The sequence below is a fragment of the Rattus rattus genome, chromosome 6 (genome assembly GCF_011064425.1).
Source record: "Rattus rattus isolate New Zealand chromosome 6, Rrattus_CSIRO_v1, whole genome shotgun sequence".
Lineage (NCBI taxonomy): Eukaryota > Metazoa > Chordata > Mammalia > Rodentia > Muridae > Rattus > Rattus rattus.
Genome location: NC_046159.1, coordinates 104,741,062 through 104,764,635, shown reverse-complemented (window position 1 = coordinate 104,764,635; position 23,574 = coordinate 104,741,062). Strand labels below are relative to the sequence as shown.

At 48.7% G+C, this 23,574-nt stretch overlaps 1 protein-coding gene across 1 annotated transcript in view; it reads right to left on the bottom strand.

Moving 5' to 3' along the window:
* Positions 1-20,140, bottom strand: part of Wdr91 (WD repeat domain 91) — a 29,873-nt gene extending 9,733 nt beyond the window's left edge. The window contains exons 1-9 of the mRNA XM_032906770.1: positions 19,978-20,140; positions 18,596-18,775; positions 17,629-17,836; positions 16,167-16,249; positions 14,755-14,885; positions 13,680-13,845; positions 5,648-5,806; positions 2,564-2,757; positions 1,266-1,416 (exon numbers count right to left, since the gene is read on the bottom strand). Of these exons, the coding sequence (XP_032762661.1) occupies positions 1,266-1,416; positions 2,564-2,757; positions 5,648-5,806; positions 13,680-13,845; positions 14,755-14,885; positions 16,167-16,249; positions 17,629-17,836; positions 18,596-18,775; positions 19,978-20,100 (1,395 nt within the window). The 5' untranslated portion in view covers positions 20,101-20,140. The remainder of the gene's footprint in view (positions 1-1,265; positions 1,417-2,563; positions 2,758-5,647; positions 5,807-13,679; positions 13,846-14,754; positions 14,886-16,166; positions 16,250-17,628; positions 17,837-18,595; positions 18,776-19,977) is intronic.
* Between the last annotated feature and the right edge of the window lie 3,434 nt (positions 20,141-23,574).

The window sequence follows — 23,574 nt, the reverse complement described above, 5'->3', positions numbered from 1 at the left end:
GGCATCTGAGGGAGTCACCCTCAGGGGAACTAATCATGGGCTCAAAGTGAATGCATTCTCTCTTGTGAGTTGTAAGAGCAAGCCTTGCCCCTAATCCCCTTTCGGTTTCCTGTTTCCCATGGACCTTTCCCTCTGGCATGAGCTCCCATCATCATAAGGTGCTGCGGCCTAGCTTGGGAGTCTTCACCAGAACTGAGCAGACGCTGGAACCATGTTCTTAAGCCTACAGAACTGTGGGCTAGATAAACTTTTCCTTATAATAAACCCAGCTTCGAGTATGTTGTTATAGCAACAGAAAACAGACTTTCTGTGGAATCTCTAGAGGAGAAGAAGCACTCAGGAATATTCTGGACTTGTAACCTCAGATCTTTTGATCTTTAACTCCTTCCTTTCAGCTTTAAATCCCGGCTGTGCCAACCGTCCCTGCTTGCTCCTCCTTTGTCTACCCTTCTGCAGGACTGGCCCTGGCTAGTCTTGGGACCGAGGTGACTGATCCACTTGCTTTACCAGGGACAGCTCTGGCTCTGGTTCCATCAAGGCCTCCAGAAGTATACAGAGTAGGTCCTGCCCACCTCTGGGACGTAGGCTTCATTTGGGTAAAAGTGTAGAAGAAAATAACAAATGAATGCCAGAGCAGCTCAGGTGTGGGTACCCTCAGGAATATTAGCTAACAATGGCCTCCACAGCCACCTGCCAAGTGGACGCCAGTTCAGGGATAACCCTGAGAAGATCATCCTAGGAAGATAATTCCTTCCTACATTTTCTAGACATCGGAAAAATCAGTGCCTGTCTGTTGAGCTACGAGCAATCAATTTTAACTCCTTAGTGGCAAACCCTACCTCAAATAGAAAATCCAGTGGGAAAACCAACACTGGGCCACTGCCAAGCAACGGGGCCTGTGGAAGCCACAAGCTAGAGCACTGCCCCCATAAGCCGTGGCTCTCTGGGCTGGGACAGTGAGGTCTTAACAAGAGAAGAGTGTGTGTTGTGTGTGCTAATAATGTATCAGAAACACGGGCAGAGGGTGATGGGAAGCCAGGGTCTCCTGAGATACACCAGCACACAGCACAGTCTTCCACAATCTCCAGGAATAGCTTCACTGCCACTCCAGGCAGGAATCTGCCAGCCAGGCCTAGAGGCTTGGTCTTGGTCCCCATGACGGTGATGGGGAGGAGATGCAGCTTACCCCCTCAGCTCGGCCTGTCAAGAGCTTCTAAGAACTTCTGACTGAAGCCCAGAACAAGCTTTGCCCACAAAGTGCTTACCAGCCTGTCTCGCTTGGTGGCCCACTCCAGGGAGAGCAGTGGTGACTTAGAGATGGAGGACGCCTTGGTCTGCATGATGGGATTGAAGGACCACACCTTGATGACCCCATCTACGTCTAAGCTGGCCACTCTCCTACCAGAGCAGTCCACTCTGTGACAGGACAAAGGGAGGCATTAGTGTCCTGGCCTCGTTCTCTTGGGTCAACATCAATTCCCAACAATCCCAACTTCCCAAATGCATTAAAAATGAAGCTCAACTGAAGGGGCTTGCAACCCCATAAGAACAACAATGCCAACCAACCAGCTCCCAGGGACTAAACCACCATCCAGAGAGCACATGGACAGACCCATGGCTCTAGTTGCATGTGTAGCAGAGGATGGTCTTGTTGGGCTGGATCCCCCAATGATGGGGAATGTCAGGGCAGGGAGGTGGGAAAGGGTGGGTAGTTGGGTGGGAGAGCACCCTCATAGAAGAAGGGGGAGGGGGATGGGATGGGGGTTTATGGATGGGAAACGGGCAAAGGGGATAACAATTGAAATGTAAATAAAAAGAATATCCTATTAAAAAATGATGCCCAAGGTGTACACTCAAGGGTAGTGTAGACGACTCTAGAAACACCCATTTGTCCAAGAAATACTATAGGGCACCAGGAAGATGGCTCACCTCTCTGATTACAGACGCATACTGCATGAACTTAAAGGCCTAACTTAGATACCCTGGAGCCCACGTAAATGTAGAAGAACCAATTCCCAAGAGTTGCCCTTTGACCTCTGTATGCATGTGTACACTTACGCACACAACAAGCACACGTGCACACAATGAGAAATACATAAATGAGCAGATGGAATAACAACACATTGTGCCCTGCAAGGCCCCGCGGTGAACACGTGAGATGAACGGCGGCACATTCTCAGTGTGTGCTGTGCCTTCGGTGGTGTGACCCTGCCATGTGACATTTGGAGCTCTCCCCTCATTAGGTTCCAGATCAAGCCAAGCGCTCCAGGACTGTCAAAGCAGGAAGCCGCCTATGCCTTCAGGTCACGCTCCCCCAGGGGTTGTCCTTCAAGACGGCGCTTTCACAGCGTTCAAATACAAACCTACACAAGGTAAAAATTTCCATCCGAACGCTAACATGAGACAAATAAAATTGAGGGAGTCTGAGGGAGACCGCTACAAAAGTAGCATCCTGCAGGACCCTACTGACCCCTTCAGGGACACTTCCTGCCACTAACACTCTCACAGGCTGCCTAGAATCCCAGTCTCCCCCTCCCCTCCCTTCCCCTTCCCCCAGGCCTACCTGCAGTGCATGATGGATGAATGGTGCTCCCCATATTCTTCTTGGCTCAGCACTATGAAGGGCTGCTCTGGGCGGTCTCCCTCGGAACCTGCTGTGCACACCCGAGCCACGGCCTCTGCTGGCCCCATGTGGAGGTCCAGGCAGAGCTCAGCCTCTGGGCCGCTGCCTTCCGGCTTCTTGTCTGCACACTGTGTCTGTCAGAGCGTGGAGTGTCAGCTCAGAAAGGGTCTCCTCCACCATAAACACACGCTTAGAGGACTACGGTGGTCGCCACGGGGGGTCAGCTCTGAGCTGGAGCTGCAACCTCTCACAGGCCCCTGGCTGGGGAGAGGGCTGGGCTTGCCCTCTCAGATGGGACCTGGCATAGCTGTGTCTCGATGCAGGCCAAACAGACGGGGATGTCTGAGTCAGGGTCACGGCTGCCGTGATGAAACACCACGACCAAAGCAAGTCGAAGAGAAAGGTTTATTTATTTGGCATATGCTTCCACATCACTTTTCAAAACTGGTGGCAATCAGGACAGAAGCTCAAGCCGGGTAAGAACCTGGAGGCAGAAGCTCATGCAGAGGTCATGGTAGAGTGCTGCTTGCTGGCTCTGCTCCTCACAGCTTCCTCAGACTGCTTATTTATAGAATCTAGGACTAGACTGGTACCGTCCAGACGGGGCTGGGCCCTCCCACATCGATTAATTAGTGAATTAAGAAAAATGCCCTACAGCAGTGGTTCTCATCCTGTGGGTCTCAACCCCCACGGGGGTCACATATTAGATATTTATATTATGATTCATAACAGTAGCAAAATTGCACTTATGAAGAAGCAAGAAAATAATTTTACTGTTGGGGTAAACACAATATGAGGAACTGTATTAAAAGTGCTGCAGCGTTGGGAAGGTTGAAAATCGCTGCCCTAGGGGCTTGCCTACAGCCCAATATTATAGAGGCATTTCTCAACGAGAGGAGAGGTTCCCTCATCAAATGAGAATGGCTTGTGTCAATCTGTCATAAGACAACTAAGCCATTGTAAACCTGACAAGCACATTGCTGTTAAGCCATAACCTTCCTTTTTTTACTCATTCCCAAGATCACACAATTAAGACATCACAATAAACATTTTATAAACTTAAAAAGTCCCACAGCCTTACAAATTCAAAACACTTTAAAAGTTGACTCTTTAAAAATATCTAGTCTCTCTGATGTAAAGTCCTGTAAAACTCCAAAATCCCTTAAAAAAAAAAAAGTTTAAAGTCTCTCAGCTGAGCTCCTGTAAAATTAAAAGCAAATTAATTACAAAAGGCAAAAACCAGGGCACAGTCACCACAATCTGAACAAAGCAAAACCAAAAACTCCAACAGGGTAAAGAGCTCAATGTCCGGCATCTGGGATGCACTCAGGATCTTCTGGGCTCCTCCAGGGGCTTCTCCGGCTCCACCCTCTGCAGCACACCCAGCTTGTCTTCTAAGCTTGGGTGGGCTCTACTCCACTACTGCTGCTGATCTTGGTCATCCATCGTACTGGCATCTCCAAAGTGCTGGGGTCTCCCGCTACAAATACCTTCTCCTGGGCTGTGTTCATGGAGTCAAACCTCAACTTCTCTGCATGATTCCCTTCAATTCTGGGCCTTTAACAGCTACTGAGGCTGTGCCTTCACCAACAGCTTCTCCTGGTCTCTCACAGTGCCAAACCTCCATAACCCTTTCACGCCTTCAAAACCAGTACCATTACCAAGTTCGGCTGCCAGGCTCAAGTACAATCTGGTCTGCCTCTGAAACACAGCTTCTGTGTGCTGATTTCACTTTAGTGATTTCACCTTTTTTTTTTTTTTTTTTTTTTTTTTTTTTTTTGGGAGCTGACCAACCCAGGGCCTGGTCCACTGAGCTAAATCCCCAACCCTGCTGGTCTCTTCTTAATCGCAGCTAACTTCTCAGCTCCAACTGACCAGAACCACAAATGGCAAATACGCAATGGCCCTCGTAGCCTTCAAGTAGCTTTCAAATTTCCCTCTTGAAACTTCAAGCCAAGCCAGGCCTCCATTGTCTGCATTTCTCTCAACATTCATTCCTCCTGAGCTCCCACAGAACAGCTCACCAAGCTTTTGAACACTCAATGGATCTTCTAACCTAAAGTTACAAAGTTCTTCCACAGTCGTCCCAAAAACAGCATGATCAGGTCTGCCATAGTGAAACCCGACTATCCTAGTACAAGTCTCTGTCTCAGGGTTACTACTGCTGTGATGGAGAGAAGGGTTTACTTGGCTTACACTTCACAACGCTGTTCATCATCAAAGGAACTCAGGACAGGAACTCACACAGGGCAGGAACTGATGCAGAGGCCATGGAGGGGTGCTGCTTACTGGTTTACTCCGCATGGCTTGCTCAGTCTTCCTTCTTATAGAACCCAGGACCAGCTGGAGGCCCTGATACCCTTCCACTTATCCCTCAGGAAACAACAGCAAGGGGGCGAAGGGGCTGTGATAGGACTCCAGAAGCAGCCTGAACCCTTCAAAGACCACAGTGTGTGCTCACCACCACCAGACTGCTAACATAAGGGCACAACTGCCTTTACATGGACAAGAGGGCCCACTTGGGAGAAAGTGTCCTGGAGGGTGAGCCAGTAAGTCACTCGGGCTTTTGGTAGGAACAGCTGACACCATCGGGAAAAGCAGCTTCCATCTCAGGTCCCCACAGCAAGGGACCAAGTCTCCAGGGTTCCCAACAGGGAAGATATGGCTACAGCATCTTAGTGAGTAAGTACGTGGCTGTCAGCACAGCAGCCACACAGCAGCACGCCAGGGGACGCACAAGAAAGAGATACTGAGTCAGACTCTGAGGAGACCAAATCTCAGGCCCCATGCCATGGGCCACGTACAGGTCACCCATGGGAAGGTCTGGTATGTGGGGGTCCCCAAGACTCATCTTACAGAGATCTTTCTAGCCCCACTTGAGAAAATGCTACCAGGAGAAAAGCAGGCCAAACAGAACCCCAAAATAACAGTGTGATACAAACCAACCAGGCCAGAGCAGGTCCTGCCTAACAGCAGAACTCAGAGGGACCCCAAAGGATGCCTCGCTGCCCAGGCACCCTATACCTGGGAGGAGGATGTAGAGAGCAGCTCCCTCCTCTCCTTGCCATGGTCCTGCAGACGCCGTTGTCGCTGATGTGTCCAGCTTGCTTCCCCAGGGACTGGCCCACTCAGAAGGCTCTTCCCATCCTTGGCCACAGGCACTGGATCCTTTCCCTTGGTAGCCTAGAGGATGAGAAGCAGGCATGGAAAGTCTCATTCAGGCTGTCCAGAGGGTGACTGCAGCAGGAAGCACGGGCAACTCCTCTCCCACCAGCTCCCAGGAAAGGCCCTCCTAGGCTGGCTTGGGCAGGAGGTTTGAACCAGCCAGGCAGGCCTCCAGACTGAGCTTTTCCTTGCTAGGTCACCTGCTGCCCTCAGCCTACACTCTCGCCCAGACAGAGGCAGAGATAATCACTTTGAGCCAACGGGAATGATCGATCTTTGTTATAGGAGCCCAGGACTTTATAGCAGGTCAGATCTCATAATGGGTAATATCAGAACTTATATGTAACAACATTTAGACAATGTTAAGTGTACACACACACACACACACACACACACACACACACAGCCAATCTCCTCTACAGTGGAAAAGGAACACAGTACAGTCTGTCTGTTGTTTTGGGTCAACTACATGACTAAGCTGGCTATTTTGAACAAATAAGAAATGGGCTATGGGGGAGGGAGGCTCGGTCAGGGGCCAGGCCTGGGGGCACAGCCCTTTAATCCCAGCAGTCTGGAGACAGAGGAAGGAGGTCTACAAAGGGAGTTCCAGGGCTATTACACAGAGAAAGCCTGTTTCAACCAACAACAGAAAAAGGTCAGGACCACTAATTAAGTCATTTGGTTTACAAATGACTAAACTAACAGACATTTTCAATAGAACTTACCCTAGAAACTCAAGGATCTCTGTGTAAGATAAATTAGAAAGGAAAGGCACTGAAATTTTTCTGGCTTTTTTTTTCATACCAAGAGTGAAAGGTCCAAATCTATAACAAAGAAATGGATCTAGTAACTTCCACATACCCCAAGATTGTTCTTCCTTTTCCACGAACAACAGGAGGTAGCGGACGACAACTGTTGGCCATAAGTGCTGGGGCAGGACGGTATCCTGGAACACCAACCCTCAAGACACAAATCTACCACTCTCCTATTTACTGGGCCGGATGGCAAGAAGTAACTTCCAAACACTGTGCTCCGACCTCCACCCCTGTGCTGCAGTACAAGTACACTCAGGTCCGTCTGGTGTCTGTCTGTTCTGTCTGTTGTCTCTCTCCCTCTCCTCCCTTGTACACTCACACACGTTTTCATTTTTTTTTAAATCTGCACTGAGACTCCATTTTATATACACCATGCTGGCCACAGTTCCGGGGCTGGGCACCGGATGCTGCTGCGGAGGCTGTGGAGACCGGGAACGCTCATCCGGTCCTGATGGCAACACAAAGATAAAACCCGAAGGGAGATGAGCCTTTGTGCTATCCTCTCAGGTAAGAACAAAAAGGCTGAAACAGAAGGGAAGGAGAAGCCACAATAGGATGAAAGTAAATCCCTTGAACAGATCCCCAAACGCTGGCTGTGGACAGGGAGCCAGAGGGCAGGAAGATGCTGAGAGGACTGTGTGCTCACGACGTGGCGATGCCTGCCCGGCAGGAGGCTTTGCCCGCTGGGAGTTCCTTTCCACCTCCCTCACAGGACTTCCTCCCACCTGCAGCCTGCCCCTGCCACCCTGCCACCCTGCCACCCTGCCACCCTGCGGAAGCCCAAACTAAACAAAAGGGTGCCTGGCTGCTGGCTGGATGAGGCCACCGGAGCAGTGAGTGTCTGCAGGGACACCAGCCACTCTCACTTTATTACAGACTGGGGGTTCCACACCCACTAAGCTGAAGACCAGAAGTGTTTGGGTTCCGTTTCTCCAGGTTTTAGGATATCTGCATATATATTATAAAATATCTTGGGGGTGTGACGCACATCTAAACATAAGTGCATTTATGCTTTGTATACCTTCTATACCTACAGCATAAAGGTAATTTTATACAATAGTTTTAAAGAGCCAGGGGTGCTTGCCTATCATGTGCACAGCCTTGGACTTGGAGCCTAGTACTGGAAAACAAATAAAACAAGCAAACTCACCCTGGCTATTTTGGCTTTCATGCTCCTGGGCTGCAGGTGCCTGGACTATAGAAGCAGAACCTCTGAGGAATTCTTTTGCTGACAATTTCGTTTAACACAGAGTAAAGAAGTGGGAAACGAACTACCACACTGGGCTCACTGTGGACTCACAAGAAAGCCGGCCAGTCATGAGGGAAAAGTGACTTCAGGAGGATGTGTGAGAAAAGGGTATCCTAGCACAGGAGGTCCAGGCTATGGCTCTGGGAACATATCCAGAGAAAAGAAGGGACTTTAAAGGGTAATCATGCAGATGTGTGGGACAGCAGATCTGAGGCAAGAATGCTGGCCACTGGATGCCTGAGAGCATCCAGGAATGAGTGGGGCAGTCAAGTCATAAATAGTAATGCAAACCTAAAAGTGCTAGAAAGGGGGCTGCAGAGGTGGCTAAGTGCACAAGCATGAGGACTGAGAGGAACCCACAACCCCCATTTTATAAATAAAATGCAAGTAAATCAAGCCTGGTGTGGACATATGTGCCTATAACCCCGGGGCTGGATCAACAGAGACAGGAAGTCCCTGGGGTTTGCTGACCACCACTCTACCCTATTTACTGAGTTCCAGGCCCGTGAGAAACCCTGTCTCATAAGTCGGGTGGCACCTGAGGAATGACACCTGAATTGTCCTCTGACCTCTGGGTGTTCACATGTGTACCTGTGCATACAAGTACCTGCACACACATGAACCTACACACTCGTCAACACACAAAGGGCTAGGTAAGCTAAATCACAGGCTGTGCGGAAGCCCTGACAATAGTCAGCTAAGGACAAGGCTAAGGACTGCCTGTGAGCTCAGGACGAGAAGTGAGAAATGTCTCAGCACTTTGTAGCTCTCCTCTCTGCCCATTTACCTTGTATGCCCAGTGAGCAGTGTCCTTTGCTCTTTCAATGTGTGGTGTTAAGACTGCTCAGTTCAGATGGCCACTAACAGGTAGTACAGAGGCTAAAAATTCTCAGGCCAAGTCAAAGGTCCCCTCTGGTAACTCCCCAGTCAGTGCGGAGCCCGCAGCAGGAAGACCCAGAGAGACGGCTAGAGGGAAAAGCACTTGTCACTCACTGGTGACCTGTGTTAAATCTCCAGAACCCAGGTGGAAAGAGTCAACCTGTTCCTGTAAACTGTCCTCTGACCTCCACACGTGTGTCGTGGTGTGAGTGTTTATGTGCGTAGGTGCATACATACACTACTACTACTAACAATAATAGTATGTTTAATATTAAAAAAGACAGCAGGGGACTGGAGAGAGGACTCAGTGGTTAAGAGCACTGACTGTTCTTCCTGAGCTCTTGAGTTCAAATCCCAGCAATCACATGGCGGCTCACAACCCTCTGGAATGGGATCTGATGCCCTCTTCTGGTGTGTCTGAAGACAGCTACAGTGTATTTATATATAATAAATAAATAAATCTTAAAAAAAAAAAAAAACAGCAGAAACTAAAATAGAATCCTTCCCTCACGTGTCAGAAAGGCAGGGCGGTCATCTGACATATGATGCTGGGGCCCCAAGACTTCTATTTTCCAAAATAAAAACTACAAATGGGCATCAACAATCAGCATACAGTAAAATCAGAGAGGCGACAAAAGAGTCATTGATGCGGAGAAGCACGGCCTAGTGCTGTCAGCTATTGCTGGAGGAGAGCAGACATTGCCCTCCAGCTCTGACTGGGTGGTCATGGGATACCAATATGGCGGGCAGCTGTGGAAGGAGGGCAGCTGTCCACGAAGCAACTGGTGTCTACCTATAAATGTGCACAACCTCGAAAAGGGTTTTCTGTGACATAACTCGTCACTGCAGGTTTTAAAGACAAATCTCATAAAAGTCCTAACTAGTGCTGGGCCAGACAGATGCTCAGAGGTTAGGAGCACTTGATGCTCTTGCAGACGACCCAGCTCAATTGCCAGCACCCACATGGGCCTCACAACTGTCTGTAATTCCAGTCCCGGGGTATCTAACACTTTCCTGGCCTCTGCAGGCCCTGGTCCCATAATGTGTTGAGTATATATGCATGTTGGCAAACACACATAAAATAAAAACGGACCTTTAAAAAAACCCTAACAAGCGGATTCGCCTAACACTCAAATGGCCTAAATTCTATCTGGTCACCATCTACCTGCTCCCAACAGTTCAGGAGAGGTGTCCATAGCCTGTATTTTGTGATTTGCATCTTCTGGAGACAGCCTTGGTAGACACAGGAGGATTCTAAAATTCTTCCTAGAGAGCTGTCCAGCTCTGGTGGGAAACAGGTCTTCCCTGAAGGCCAAGGCATGGGAAGGCAGAGCATCCCGAAGCACAAGCTGTAGACAGGCATCCGCTCCCATCCTGCTCCTGGGGCGCAGGCCTAAGCCAGCCGGCCTCCCACCGGTGTCTACAGGGAAGAGGGTAATTTGCAGAGGTGGTTGTTCCTTGCTTTCTCTCGCTGACAGCCAATTAAGGGCGATCTCCTTAAGAAGGTAATTCCCACCTGCTGGCCCCTGGCTCACTTAGTGAATGTGAAAGATCCAGAATTCTTGCTCCAGGGAAGGATAAAATGGCCCAGAAGCCCGGCATGCCTGCCATTTTTGACATGACCTGTTGGCTCTTGTACTTACAAATCCCAAAAGACCTCAGGACCGTGGGTTTTACAGTTATCCTTCTCACTCCCAATTCTGCGCCAGATTTCTACTGAAAGCCTGGAGAGTGTGTGTTCACAATGGTATGAAGCCAGACATCATGCCTCTGCCCTGTAATCACAGCACTTGGAAGGCTGAGGCAGGAGGATCGCCAGAGTTTGGGGCCAGCCTGAGCTACAGTGTGGGGACCCTAAGCAGGCAAGATGCTGTGAATTTACAACACTATATGTAAATACTATTTAAAGTGGAAAAGTCTAATAATTTTATATGCTGCCCATTTAACAATAAAATACCATTTATGTTTTCTGTGTGTTCATCCTTCAACAGCAAATAAGAAAGAAGAAGTCTAGAATGGCCACAGTGGGGAAAGACTGAGCCTAACATACGCTGGCCAAGCAAGCTGGTGTGGAGCCCAGTGTCAGCGCCTACGGAGTCCACAGGTACACGCTACCACATCACAGACGTGCTCCTACCACATACTGCACTTGACACTGGTGCGGGAGAAATCTACAGCACTACCTGAAGATCAACTAGGACCAAAGGACAGAGATATTACAACGTCCCCCGCAGAGTGAGGAGCCGCACACATAAGGGATACCAAGCCATAGGGACAGAGGTAAACAGAGAGTGGGTGGGCGGAGAAGCTCAGCAGGGTAAGAGCTGGGCTGTTCTACACAAGCCCCATTCTGTGTAGGCTGGGGGACAAGCTAAGGTCGTCAAAGGTGCACTAACGGGCTTATACTAAGCAAATGCCCCTGCGACAGTAGGAAAAGGCCAATCACATCACCAGAGCCTCTACTCAGACGCACAGTAGGACAGGGAGGGGGTGACCTTGAAATTTACAGCGAGCTCTACAATTCTGCTGTTCCCTCGAACCTCAAGTCTACTAGTTATTATTAGACTTAAAACAAATGCTAAGCCTAAATATGACCATCGTTGAAAACAGGAAATGAGTCCGTTGGGGAGACGGTTCAATGGGTAAAGAGCCTGCCACGGAAGTATGGGGCCAGCCTGAGGTCGGCTCCAGACACCCACGGTGAGATCTAAGAGCGACAGATCTCCAGATCTGTCCTCCAAATGCACACGTACACATGTGCACATACACGTGTGCACACACACATGTGCACATACACTGCAAAGAGACGTGTACAGACAAAAATATTAAAAACAGTCATCATCATAAACAGAAAGAAAATGACCTGGTCAATTCTTTTTCTCCCTAGAATGTACACAGCTATGGTTTCCATTAAGGATCTAGAAAGTGCACGTGAACATACAAGATGGTGGCCCAACCTTAGTTAGGTTGTATTTTAGAGGCAAGCTCACAAATGTTTCATAAACTGCACATTCTTATCCTCACCTTTAGCTGTAAACTGCACGCACGCACGCACGCACGCACGCACGCAAACACACACACACACACACACACACACACACACTTACTACATGAGCCGTAATTCCTGAACACATCAAAAGTGTGGCTACAGTCTGAAGCAGTCTTCGTGTTTGCTCTCAACTCCAGTGAAGCTGGAGTTCAAGGGACCCAATGCTCCACCCACCACCTATCGAGCTTTTAAATGTTGCTCAGTGAGAGCCAGAGAGCCAACAGTAGAGCAGACCTAGCCGCACTCTAGACCTGAAGTCCTGCCTGTAAGATCCAGACTTCTAGAAAAGCAATTACAGAGGTGGCGATGGTTGTTATAACTGTCTCCATCCACACTCAGGCATGCCGAGGTGACAGTCACACAGCACTGACGTCGGATATGGGAGCTGATGACCAGGACCTTCAGGAGTCCAGCTCTGAACAGTAGAACACAGTTTGGCCTCTGCTGGACACCAACGATACCAACGGCACTTCTGTAGCTCTGTTCCTCCTCATGCAAACGAGGGAGAATTTTAACATTCTGAGTACGGAACAATGAGTCCATGTTCCATCTCCCCCAGGATCCTACTCAGTATTTCCAGCTCAAATGCTACCTCATACACAGTCCTGTGGCGGGTCTGCTGCAGACAGACGTCCGCATCCTGGGCACAAGCAACCATCCTAAACTGTTCCATCAATTACAACTCAAGTCACGGGTGGCGAAGAGGAAGGGACAAACTAACAATCTGCTGTCTTACGTTGCGTGCAGCTTTTAAAAAACTCTCTTTCCCTGCATCTCTTCATCCCCTTGGGACCAGGAAGTCCCACCTGGACCGTCCATCCAGCAATTGCCCCCCACCCCCGCCGCGCCTACTTTATTGACAAGTCAAGAACCAATTGGGGAACAAGACCTTAGCGACAGAACCTCCCCCTTACAGTCTTAGCAAACACAGGAAAAGAGAAAGCACTGAGGTCTAAAACCCCAAACTATTAACTCTATTAAACCTGCAGACATCTCAGGTGTGCTGCAAAAATGCTCTACTGAGAACATCCCCACTGGGCATTTCCAAAAGCATGGATTCTGACAGACTCCACCAGTAAAAGCCCTTGGTGGGACTCCGGGCTGCTCTGGACATAAGCTGGCAACCAAGTCCTCTTATCGTGTAACGCACACGATATGTAAAGAATGTTAGAAGTCCTTTGTAGGATCAGCAAATACCAACGCTTAAATGAAAAACTCGGACCTTCACTTTAGTCTCTAATTTACTGTCTGAGTGGCACTAACACTCATTCGTATCACTCAAAAGTCAAAGTTCCAACTGTCGGAATTCACCTAAACACTCAAACCCACTCCAGCTCCCAGGAAACCTGAGCAAAGGGAAGGATCCCCTCCACAGCCACTCGCTGCTGCCATCTGACACGTCACTGGTGGAGTGTGGCAGACTGACAGTTGTTACTGAGGTGCAGGGGAGCTGGAAGACAAAGCGACTTGGGGCTGAGAGGCCAAGAGCGAGGGTCTGGGGTTCAGCAAGCCCGGTCAGCATGTCCACACACACTCCGCCCTCCACCTCAGCATCACGCCCTGCACTGCCGGCCACGGGTGAGATGGAAAAGGGGTTCATTAAGTGGATTTTCTAGGGTATTTTTTTCTTTTTCACTAAATCCTCCTCTATAATCTTATCTCTGTTCTCATCCTGCAATGGCATCAGTGGCTGGTAAGGTTGGGAGGGGAGAGTTGCAGGGAAGGGAGAAAAAAGGAAGAAGAACTGAATTTGGGATCTCATAACACATCCAGGAATTTGGCCCTGAGAAGAGGACCCGCAAGTCCATGAGTGACAGACAGGGAGTCCTGGAAGACAGTCTGACAGCAGGGTATCAGATGTGTCTTGACAAGCACTAAAGAGGCAGGGCCCACACTTACCTGACTGCTGAAGGTGTCTTTCTTGGCTGAACTCTGAGCCTGAGGGGGGCCTTGGGCAGGTGACAATCTTGAAGGGCTCTTTTTGCTCTGAGGCAGCAGTGAGGACAGGAACCCCACTCGAGGAGACTGGGAGAGGGAGGCAGGCCTCTGGCTGCACACCAATGCTCTGGCCAAGTAAACACAGCACAACATTAGGGGTTACAGGGGAATGAGGAAGATCCAAGAACACACAACTCTTGACTAAGGTTAGTGACTGGGGCCTTAGCAAGGTTCTGAGACATGAGTTTGAAAGGTGAAGGTATGACCCTTGGTACCATTTCCTGACCAAAGAGAAGAACCAGAAGCACATCTGGCCCTAAAGTGAAGTCCATGGCTTTTTAGAGACCCAGGAGATCTCAGGGCTGCCATGTCCGATGGTTGCCGGACACATGTGCTAATGAGCACCCGACTGGGTTAATCCAAACGGAGATGAGCTAGGGTGAGCCACCATGGGATGCAAGGACTTAGTATGAAAAAGAGATACAGGGGAGCTCATTATGTTTGACGGCCACTGACTATGCATTAGAGTAGTTCAAAAATGAGGTTAAATAAAATACGCCACTAAAACGAATGCTGTGGGTCCTTTTACTTTCTCCACACCTCTAATAAAAACCTTCTTATTGCATCTGTGATTGGCACTTGACTTCCAGCTACAGAGATCAGACTGGCTGCTTTTTAAGGTCACTCAAACTTCTCTCCCACACTACCTCCCTCTTTATACCCCCAGCAGCTTCTCCTGAGGAACGTGCCCACCTGTGGGGTCCAGGCCTTCCAACCTATGAAGGAGCTTCCCTGGACTCCACCATCTTGACACTCGGCACCGCTGTACAGCTCCCCATCCAGGGAGAACCTTAGCGAACTGGGACCTCACGCATATAATTTGGAGCCAGGCACGCCAAGTCCCTCTGTGGCAGTTCTCCCTCGGCAGACATAGGGCACTGCCAGTGAGGAAGTCAGGGTGACGCTCAGACCACAGAGAGATCAGAGGACAGACGGCAGCCCTCCCTCGAACCCATAAACCCCCAAGCATACTCACAGCTCCGAGTCCCCAAGGCGGTCCATACTGGAGACATAAGGGGGCAGCTTGTGCTGGACCAAAGCTGCTGCTTCTTCCTGCTGTTGTTCTTCCTTCTTCAGACGATGGACCTCAGCTTGCAGTGCAAAGAGCTACGGAGGGGCAAAGCCCAGTCAGCCAGTGACGTCTCATGACCTTCCCTCTACTGAGGGAACTGCCTAGACACACCACATCCAAACCCAGCCAGAAGGGCATCCCTGCTCATCAAATGGTGGGCAAATGAAAGAGCCACAGCTAATACCACATTAAGAAAGCAAAACACTGGGCTGGAGAGATGGCTCAGCGGTTAAGAGCACTGACTGCTCTTCCAGAGGTCCTGAGTTCAAACCCCAGCACCCACATGGTGGCTCACAACCATCTGTAATGGGATCCGATGCCCTCTTCTGGTGTGTCTGAAGACAGCTACAGTGTGCTCATATATAATAAGTAAGTAAGTAAATAAATAAATAAATAAATCTTAAGAGAGGTTCCCTTTGCCCTTTTCTAAAAAACAAAAAAGAAAGCAAAACACTTTGGACATCCAAAACCACTGTGGGCTTTTTTTTCTTTTTATCGTTCAATTAACTTCCTTTTACCACTTCACTGTTTCTTCCTGAATTCACTGGAGGGAAATCCTGCCGTGATGTTTGGAAATGAGCCTTTGAAACTTGCAGAGGCAAACGTTTTTTAATGATTACGGTATTGTAGCCATCTTTAGCCCTTGCCTGAAGACGATGATGCGGCATCCAAGAACCTCAAACCCACCTCCCCCAAACAGCTTATGAGCTTACTTTCTTCAGCAATATCACTGACACAGATCTTCCTTCCAAGACTGGGAGACTCATGGGACAAACCGTGCAAGCAAGCACAGGCGTCCTGGAGCGCCTCTTTTATCAAGTGTGTTGCTGAATCAGAACAATTTTACCTGGCTTATAAACATTGTAAGGGTGGCTATGGGGGAAACCACTAGGAGGATAGCTAACGGGGCTGGAGAGATGGCTCAGCAGTTAAGAGTGAGAGCTGCCCTTGCGGAGGACCCACATCAGGTGGATGACGGGTTTTAACTCCAACTCCAAGGGATCTGACTCCCTCTTCTGGCCTGCATGGGTGCCTACACCCACATGCCACACATAAGAAAACTGGATGAGAAGGGCAGAGTGTTGCAAACACATGCTGTCCTTTAGTTCTTACAGGTTTGTTCTTGCTTGTGAGGCACACCTGATGTCTAACATTAATCCTGGTTCTGGTAATCAGAGCTGGTGGAGCCCCAGCTCCCCAAGCCTTGGTGATTCACTTTCATCTGCGAACGGTTCACCTTTTCTTTATTTAACCAGCTCCCACTGCTACCCAGAAGCAGAAGTGCTTCCCAAGGAGCAGGCCTGCTCGGAACGAACCTTCTGGCGCAGAACCTCATTTTCTTCCTGGACCTGGTTGGTCCTCTGGCACTCCGCATCAAAGTTCAGGATCACAGGCACCGGTGCACAAAGTTAAAGAATAAGTGTCTGCCTGGCAAGACTTCAAAGTCCTTCGCTGCCAAACATCCAAATATGAGACCCAGGGAACAGAGGGCTGTGGAAAGGAAAGAGTCTCTTCCCAATGCCTGGGCCTGTCACTCTAGACCACCTGACTCCTTTGGACTCAGAGACACATGACAACCTGCCTGGCCAACTCTTGCATAAGACATAAACCCCAAACTCAGGCATCCTGCCCCCCTCCCCCAGCAAAGAGCTAGTATTCAGTAGACTTCCCAATCTAAGCTTTGGCGAGGTCCATGCCAACATCCAGCTGGAAGCGAAACTGGAAGTGGAATCCGCCACTAGGCCTTCCCCTTCTCCAGGCTGTCTCTTTCTCCCTGGCAAAAATGCAAATGGATAAACCACTCTGCAGACTGCATAGCCACACACCAGCCCATGAACACCAATGTTCCAGCTTAGGGCGCTGCTCCTTCCCAGCGGCTGCCCAGAGTTCTGTTGGAAGGGCAGAGCCGGTAGGAAGCAAACTGCAGCTCCAACGTGCATGACCTAGTTTGCAGGGTCATGACCTGCTTTGCTCTGAAAAGATAATGAACAACAGGTTCGAGCTGCCCTGGAAGGCCCATGTGGCCATGCTAAGTTCTCAGAAGGGCTGATTCACACTTATCCACAACAGGAAGAAGGGGGAAAAAAAAAGCAAAGGCAGGAACCTCCATCAGAACATGTCCCTCCCAGAGGTCAACCAAGCCGCAGTGGCTGGGCCTCTACCACGCCCGAATTTATCAGTGCCTCACCAGGCAGCCATATTCTCACATCAGATCTTGGGCCTTCAACAACATAGTTGTAGGCAGCGAATTACAGTGATGTTTCCTCTCCCTCTCACTCTCAACCTCTGAAAATAAAGCCACTCTACACTCCGGCAAGTTGAGGCACACTGAAGTCACTGTCCCAGAAGGCTATCCAGACGCGAGCTCGGGCTGAAAGCTCCACCCCAAAACTGTTTTCATCTGCCACCAACCCCCAAAATCAAGCAACACCATGCCCCTCCCCCAAACATGTGCTATGCAGAGAGGATACTCTCATGCCTGGCTGCTCCTCACCCTTGAGTTTCCTGACTGAGCCAGTACCAGCACCCAGAAGCTAATGACTTCCTTACCCATGCATATCAGCTATTACTGACACCGCAGATGCAGAACTAGGAATTATGACTCCCTGGACTCGTGACAAAAACAACCACAACTTGTCAAGTCCCTCACGTGACACGTGAGTGATCTTTGGGTGTTTTGTGAAAGAAATGGGTGTCCCATGAGCAGTGGCCACCGATCTCAGTGTCTGGGTGCCTCCGACAACGGCCACGGCCACATGGGGCAGCATCAAAGGATATGCATGCACTGGAAGAGGACACTCAGGAAGTTGTGCAGGGAAATAATGAAGGTGTCAGCCCACTGTCGGGAGAAGTAGGTAGCGAAGGTAGGGTTGGTGTCCGGGGATGGCAAGAAGGGCAGGACGAACCAATCCTTCCATTCAGCCTGGTTCTGGAGCTCCGTAGCCTGCTTTGCAAAGAACTCCTGTGCCTTGTCATTTCGGTTTGTCTGCCAAGATACAAAGAGGGTTGCGAGCGGGGAGAAAGGCAAGTCCCCAGGTCAGGCTCTTCACTGTTGCAGAGCAGACAGCCTTGGCACATCTCCTGTCAGGCCAGTTACGGCACAGTACCGACAAACTCCACAATGTGAAGGAAACCATGGCCTGAAGTTCTGGGGCTGGGGACAGCTCAGTTGGTAAAGCATTTAAATGTCTCCCAGGTTCAATCCCCAGCACCAAATAAAACCAGGCACGCCTGTACACCTAGCACTTGAAGTACAGAAGTTCAAGGTCATCCTCAATTACATATAAAGTCTGAGGCCAGCCTGGGGCAAATGAGACCCACCCAGTTTCAAAATTGAAAGTAAACTGAGGTTCTAACGACAAATGCCATCCCGAAAACAATCCCCAGGTGATGCTCAAATAATCCAAATTACTTCCCCAAGTCAGCTACATGTTGTTTGGTGTTTAGAGACAGGGTTTCTCTGTGCAGCCCTGGCTCTCCTAGAATTCACCCTGCAGCCGGAGCTAGACTGGAGCTCAGAGATCCGCCTGCCTCTGCCTCCAGAGTGCAGGGAATGAAGGTGTGCACCCCCACTGCCAGCCCCAGCTACATTTTTTTTTATTATTATTCGAAGTTTATATTCTTTAAAATGCTACGCATGTTTACGTGCTTAAAACCAAAGGGACAGAGAACTGGTGAAATCCGATCAGATGACCTACAGATCAGCAGACATGGGGGAAAGGGAAACAGTCAAAACAAGAAGTACCTGGATTGTGTAGACGAGATAAAAGCGGAACAGGCTGGTTTTCAGTTTGTTGATGGTGGGTCGATATATGTCCTCCAGGCGGCTGAAGAGCCTGCGTTCCAGGTAGCTCCAATAATCCCGAAGGGCAGCCAAGTCATATACCTGCATCAGCTGTTGCAACTGGTCCACAATTTTGTCCACCTAGGGAGAGACAGCATTGGAGGTGGCCGAAGACAGAAGGAAATTCTCACCTCACTATACATAACTTCTTCCTATGGCTCCCTGATGTAAAAACATAATTCAGCTGGCAACCTATAAAATTCCCAGGCTATGTTAACATAATAGCTTTCAAATTATTTTCTCATGCTAGATATAGGGCTTGGAGCTCTAGCAAGTTCAGAAATTCCAGTAGGCAAGAGCTTTGGCTCAGGTGTTAGGTCTCCTTGACCAACTTGGCAATGTCCCTACAACAGCAGTCTTGATTGCTTCACATCGTAAAAATAAGTAAGATCAAATGAGCCAGAGACAATCACCAGGGTCCTTGTCCCAGCTCCACAGTTTCCCGATTCCAAGAAACACAGTGATTACCGGTTCCTGCAGGTCATCAGAGTCCCACCCGAGCCTCAGTGGCTGCTCCCTTCAGCCAAAGACAATCACACAGAGACAATGTTTTGGAGACTCTGTGTCCATCCAACAGGACACTTCTGTCTGGAGCAGGGAAATGCTTTGCTTTGCCACCAAGTAACCACTAAACTCGCAAAGTAGGAACCAATATTCTAACTTCCTTCTGATGCTCCAGCAACTAGCTCACCGACCTCCCTCAACCCACCTGCCCAAGACCAAGTTAACTCTGCACATACAAACATACAAATCGTAAGCAAAGAAATCCCAAGCACCTCTCAATGGAAAATAGTATCAGAGAAGTTTGTGCCTCAAAGCATGCAATAGGAAATCTGCTGGTGATTCCCTAATAATACCATTCTTATAACCCCCACCCCAGACCTCAACCCAGCGTTCTGGTGCAGGCCCCTTTGCTCCCGCTGCTACAGAGAGCCAATATTTGAAATTCAGCCTTGTGTTCAACCTTGGCTCTTAAAGCGTTGTACCCATGCCGGCCAACCATTGGACAGCACCTGCTGAGAGGCTGGAATAGAGTGAAGCCCTGGACCAGGAATCAGGGACCCGAGTCCCGATGCTCCTGACTCACTCACTGAGCAACTTCGGGCAAGTCACGACCATCTCCCGCCCTCAGTTCCTCCTATGTTATGTCAAGCGAGGGCTAGACAGGAGACGTCTACAGTCCCCTACCACGCAGTGACAGCGCCGCCCTCGCCCAGGAGGGCAGTGTTGGAGCAGGAGGCCCGCCCCCCGAGCCGCCTCCGCCGCCCCTGCAGGCCCCTCACCCGGAACCCTTTCTCTTTGTCCGCCTTGATCTCGGCATCCAGCTGCCGCAGTGTGTGCGTGAAGCCACGGAAGAGCAGGTACTCCCGGACCAGCTCGTCTGTGCGCTCCACCGCCTCCGCCATCGCTGCGCGCGCGCGCGCCGCAAAAGACCCGAGCGGCTCAGGGCAGAGGGGCGGGGCTTGGCGCGGCGAGGAGGAGCCTAGCTCGGGCGCCTCGTACGTCACGCCACGCCCAGCCTACCAATCGTGCGCCCCGCCCCGCCTCGCAGGCGCCCCGCCTATCTACCCTCTAGCCCCGCCCCTCGCTTTGAGCCAGGTTCCCGACGTCTCTGCCTGCTGAAGTTTTCTGGTAAAGCAGTGAGTCACCTGAGTTGCTAACACTGCTGCCTCGATCCAAGTAAAAGTAAAGCTGGACCTTGCTAACGTTCCAGATAGTCACGGGGCGGAGAGGGAGTGATGTTCACTACTTATTAGCATGACACTGCAGAATCTTTTGTCCTCTGCCCTCCTCTTAAAAAAGGAGACCCAACAGGTCAGTGTGAAGTCAACTCCCAAAAACCCAGCTTTTCCTTTTTTCTGTGCCAGGGCCTCACACATGCTCAACTACTTTGAGGTTTTGTCGTAGTCTCACTAAATTGCCCACACAGGTCTTGAACTTGCAATAAAAAATCCCCACCACCAGTTCTGTCTAACCCTGAGTTCCTGAGTAGGAAGACTTAACTATACCAACCAAGATGTACCACTTAGAGGAAAAAGGCAAGTTTCAGAAGTGTGTGGCCTATGGTCCCAGTTTCTTGTTTTTTGTTTTTTTTGTTTTTTGTTTTTTTTGTTTTTTTTTTCAATTAATTGTGTTTTTGTGAACAGTTTTTATTTATTTATTTATTTTTTCTTTTTTACGGAGCTGGGGACTGAACCCAGGGCCTTGTGCTTGCTAGGCAAGCGCTCTACCACTGAGCTAAATCCCCAACCCCTGTGAACAGTTTTTAAACTCAGGAAAACTGTAAAACAGCCTACATTTGTTTTCTCTGAGGGATTTTCAGTTCCTTTTTCCCTCTTCCTTTTCTTGTTTAGAAAATTATTTGAAGATTGAAAATTATTTACAAGGCATACACATTTTGCCTTATTTCTTCATCTTCGAGATAGCACTGATAATGTGCACTTTGCAGTCATAATGAAGATTTGATAAGATAGTGCATGAAGACCAGGCTTGGTGGTATGTACTCTGGAGGCAGAGCCAAGCAGGTCTCTGTGAGTTCGAGGCCAACATTTCTAAAAGATCAAATTATACACACACACACACACACACACACACACACACACGTGCAGGTATCTATGCTCATGTGGGTCCCAAGGAGAGCATTGGGTGTCTTCTATAATTCTCCACCTATTCCTTCAGAGGCAGGGTCTCTCCCTGAAACTGGGACTCTCATTTTCATGACTAGGCTGGAAGCCAGTAAACCTCCACAATCCTGTCTCAGCCCACCTCAGAGCTGAGGTTACACTTATTTATAGGGACATACAACTTGTTACATGGGTGCTAGGACCCAAACTCTGGTCTTCTTGATCATGGAACAAGCAGTCTTAGCTACTATGCCATCTCTCCAGCCTCAAGATTATATTTTATATATATACATATATATGAATATATAAGTATATAAAATTATTTCTATAGACTATATAATATCTTGATTTTTATTATATTTATTTATATAATATAAATAACGCTATATACTCTTTATTTATATTAGTATGTTAATATATATAATGCAATATATAATATACTATACAAGATATAATATATACTTACATATAACATATAAACATAAGTTTTTACTTATATATTATATAAATATAAAAATATATTTCTTATATATTTATATTTTATAACAAATGAAAAGCATTCTCTCTGTGCCCTCTCATACACACCTTCTTCAATTTGAAAAGTCTTCAGGCACTCATGCTAGCCGTCTTTTCTCCTTCCAGTGTTTGTTCAAATGTCATATCTCAAGTTTTTTTCTGTTTTTCTAACAAACTGGGTGGCTTTGAAAGGAAAGAAACTTAGTTCTCATGTGGCCATCTTGGGAAGAGGAATAAATTTTTCTAAAGATCCAGTGACCCACAGGTCTTTGCTGTCTTGGCATGAGGTTCAGGTTGAAACAGAAGGCAGGAAGTGTGTATGAGTAAGCAGTCCTGGTCAACTGTGGTCCTGCCCATCACTGGCCCTCACTGCCTAAACTCCAGCCTTTTCCTGCAAGCGTTGTAAGTTGTCAGAAATGAGTGGAATCTCTTCTCAGGAGAGAGCTTCCTCTTCTGGCTGGCACCAGGTTTCAACCATTCCCTTCCTGCGGAATGAGCTTCCTGGGAAACTGTAATTCCTTGGGAAGCATTGTGTCAATAGTCTGAGAGCAATGGCAGAGACACACAGGGTGCCACAGGACATAGCGTCCTTCCCACACAGGTGCACCTGTGGATTCTTAAAAGCCCCACCACCAGGCACCGTCACACTGGGGATCAGGTTTCAACCTACAACATTAGGATCACAGTAGTTAACTTCTTAGAGAGGCTTCTCTGGCTGCCCTGTACAAAACAGCATTGGCCTTACTCTCTATTCTTATCCACCTTGCCTACCTGTGTGCTTCTACCTTGTAGTTACGACCATCTTAAAAATCAGTGTTTTCATGATTCAATGACTCGTCTGTCTCTCCCTCCATTAAAACATTTGCTTGATAGATGGGAGGAGAGATTATCATGTCTTATTTTCTACTATCTCTTCAGAGCACAAAATAACATTCGGCTCATAGCCCAAACGCAATAAACGTTTACTGTGCACAGGGTCAGTTATGGCCCAGCCACCTTCAGGCAAGCCCATTCTTGGAGAAAAACTGGGGAAGCAGAGAGATACAGTCTCAGATGGAAACAAAACCGAGGAGGTTCGAGCAGGCAGCATAGGGACCCAGAACATAGTCCTGCTACCTGCCCCCATGGAAGCATCTGATATCACCTTTACACTGACGTCTTCCAAATACTCCTTCCGGCCCAGGCCTCTCTCCTGAGCTCCTACATGATATCCCAGGGACGCGTCTATCCCATAGGTGTCTCTAACTGAAAAGCACGACCTCAGCTCCGGAGCACGGATGGAGGCTTTAAGTTCAAACCTGTGATTGGGGCTTACAAACTATAGATGAGAAAACACGGAATGCAGTAGTCACACTATGAGGATTCGACCCCGAGATGGAAGACCTATATCTTTAACATTAAAAACCAGTACATGTGGGCTAGAGAGACGGCTCGGCGCTGGCTGCTCTTGCAGAGGACTCTAGTTCAGCTTCTAACGTTCACATAAAGGTTTACGAACATCTGTAATTTTGGTGTCAGAGGTTCCAATGGCCTCTTCTGGCCTCAGTGGGCACCACACACACACATACAATACACATATATATGCGCAGGCATTCGTGCACATAAAATAAAAACAAATGAATCTTTAAAATAAAACTGTATACAAATGTTTATTCATAGAAACCAAAAAACTGACATACTCTAGATGTCCTTTGACAGCATGATTTATTCATAGACTATCTTTGAAAAATGTCAAACACA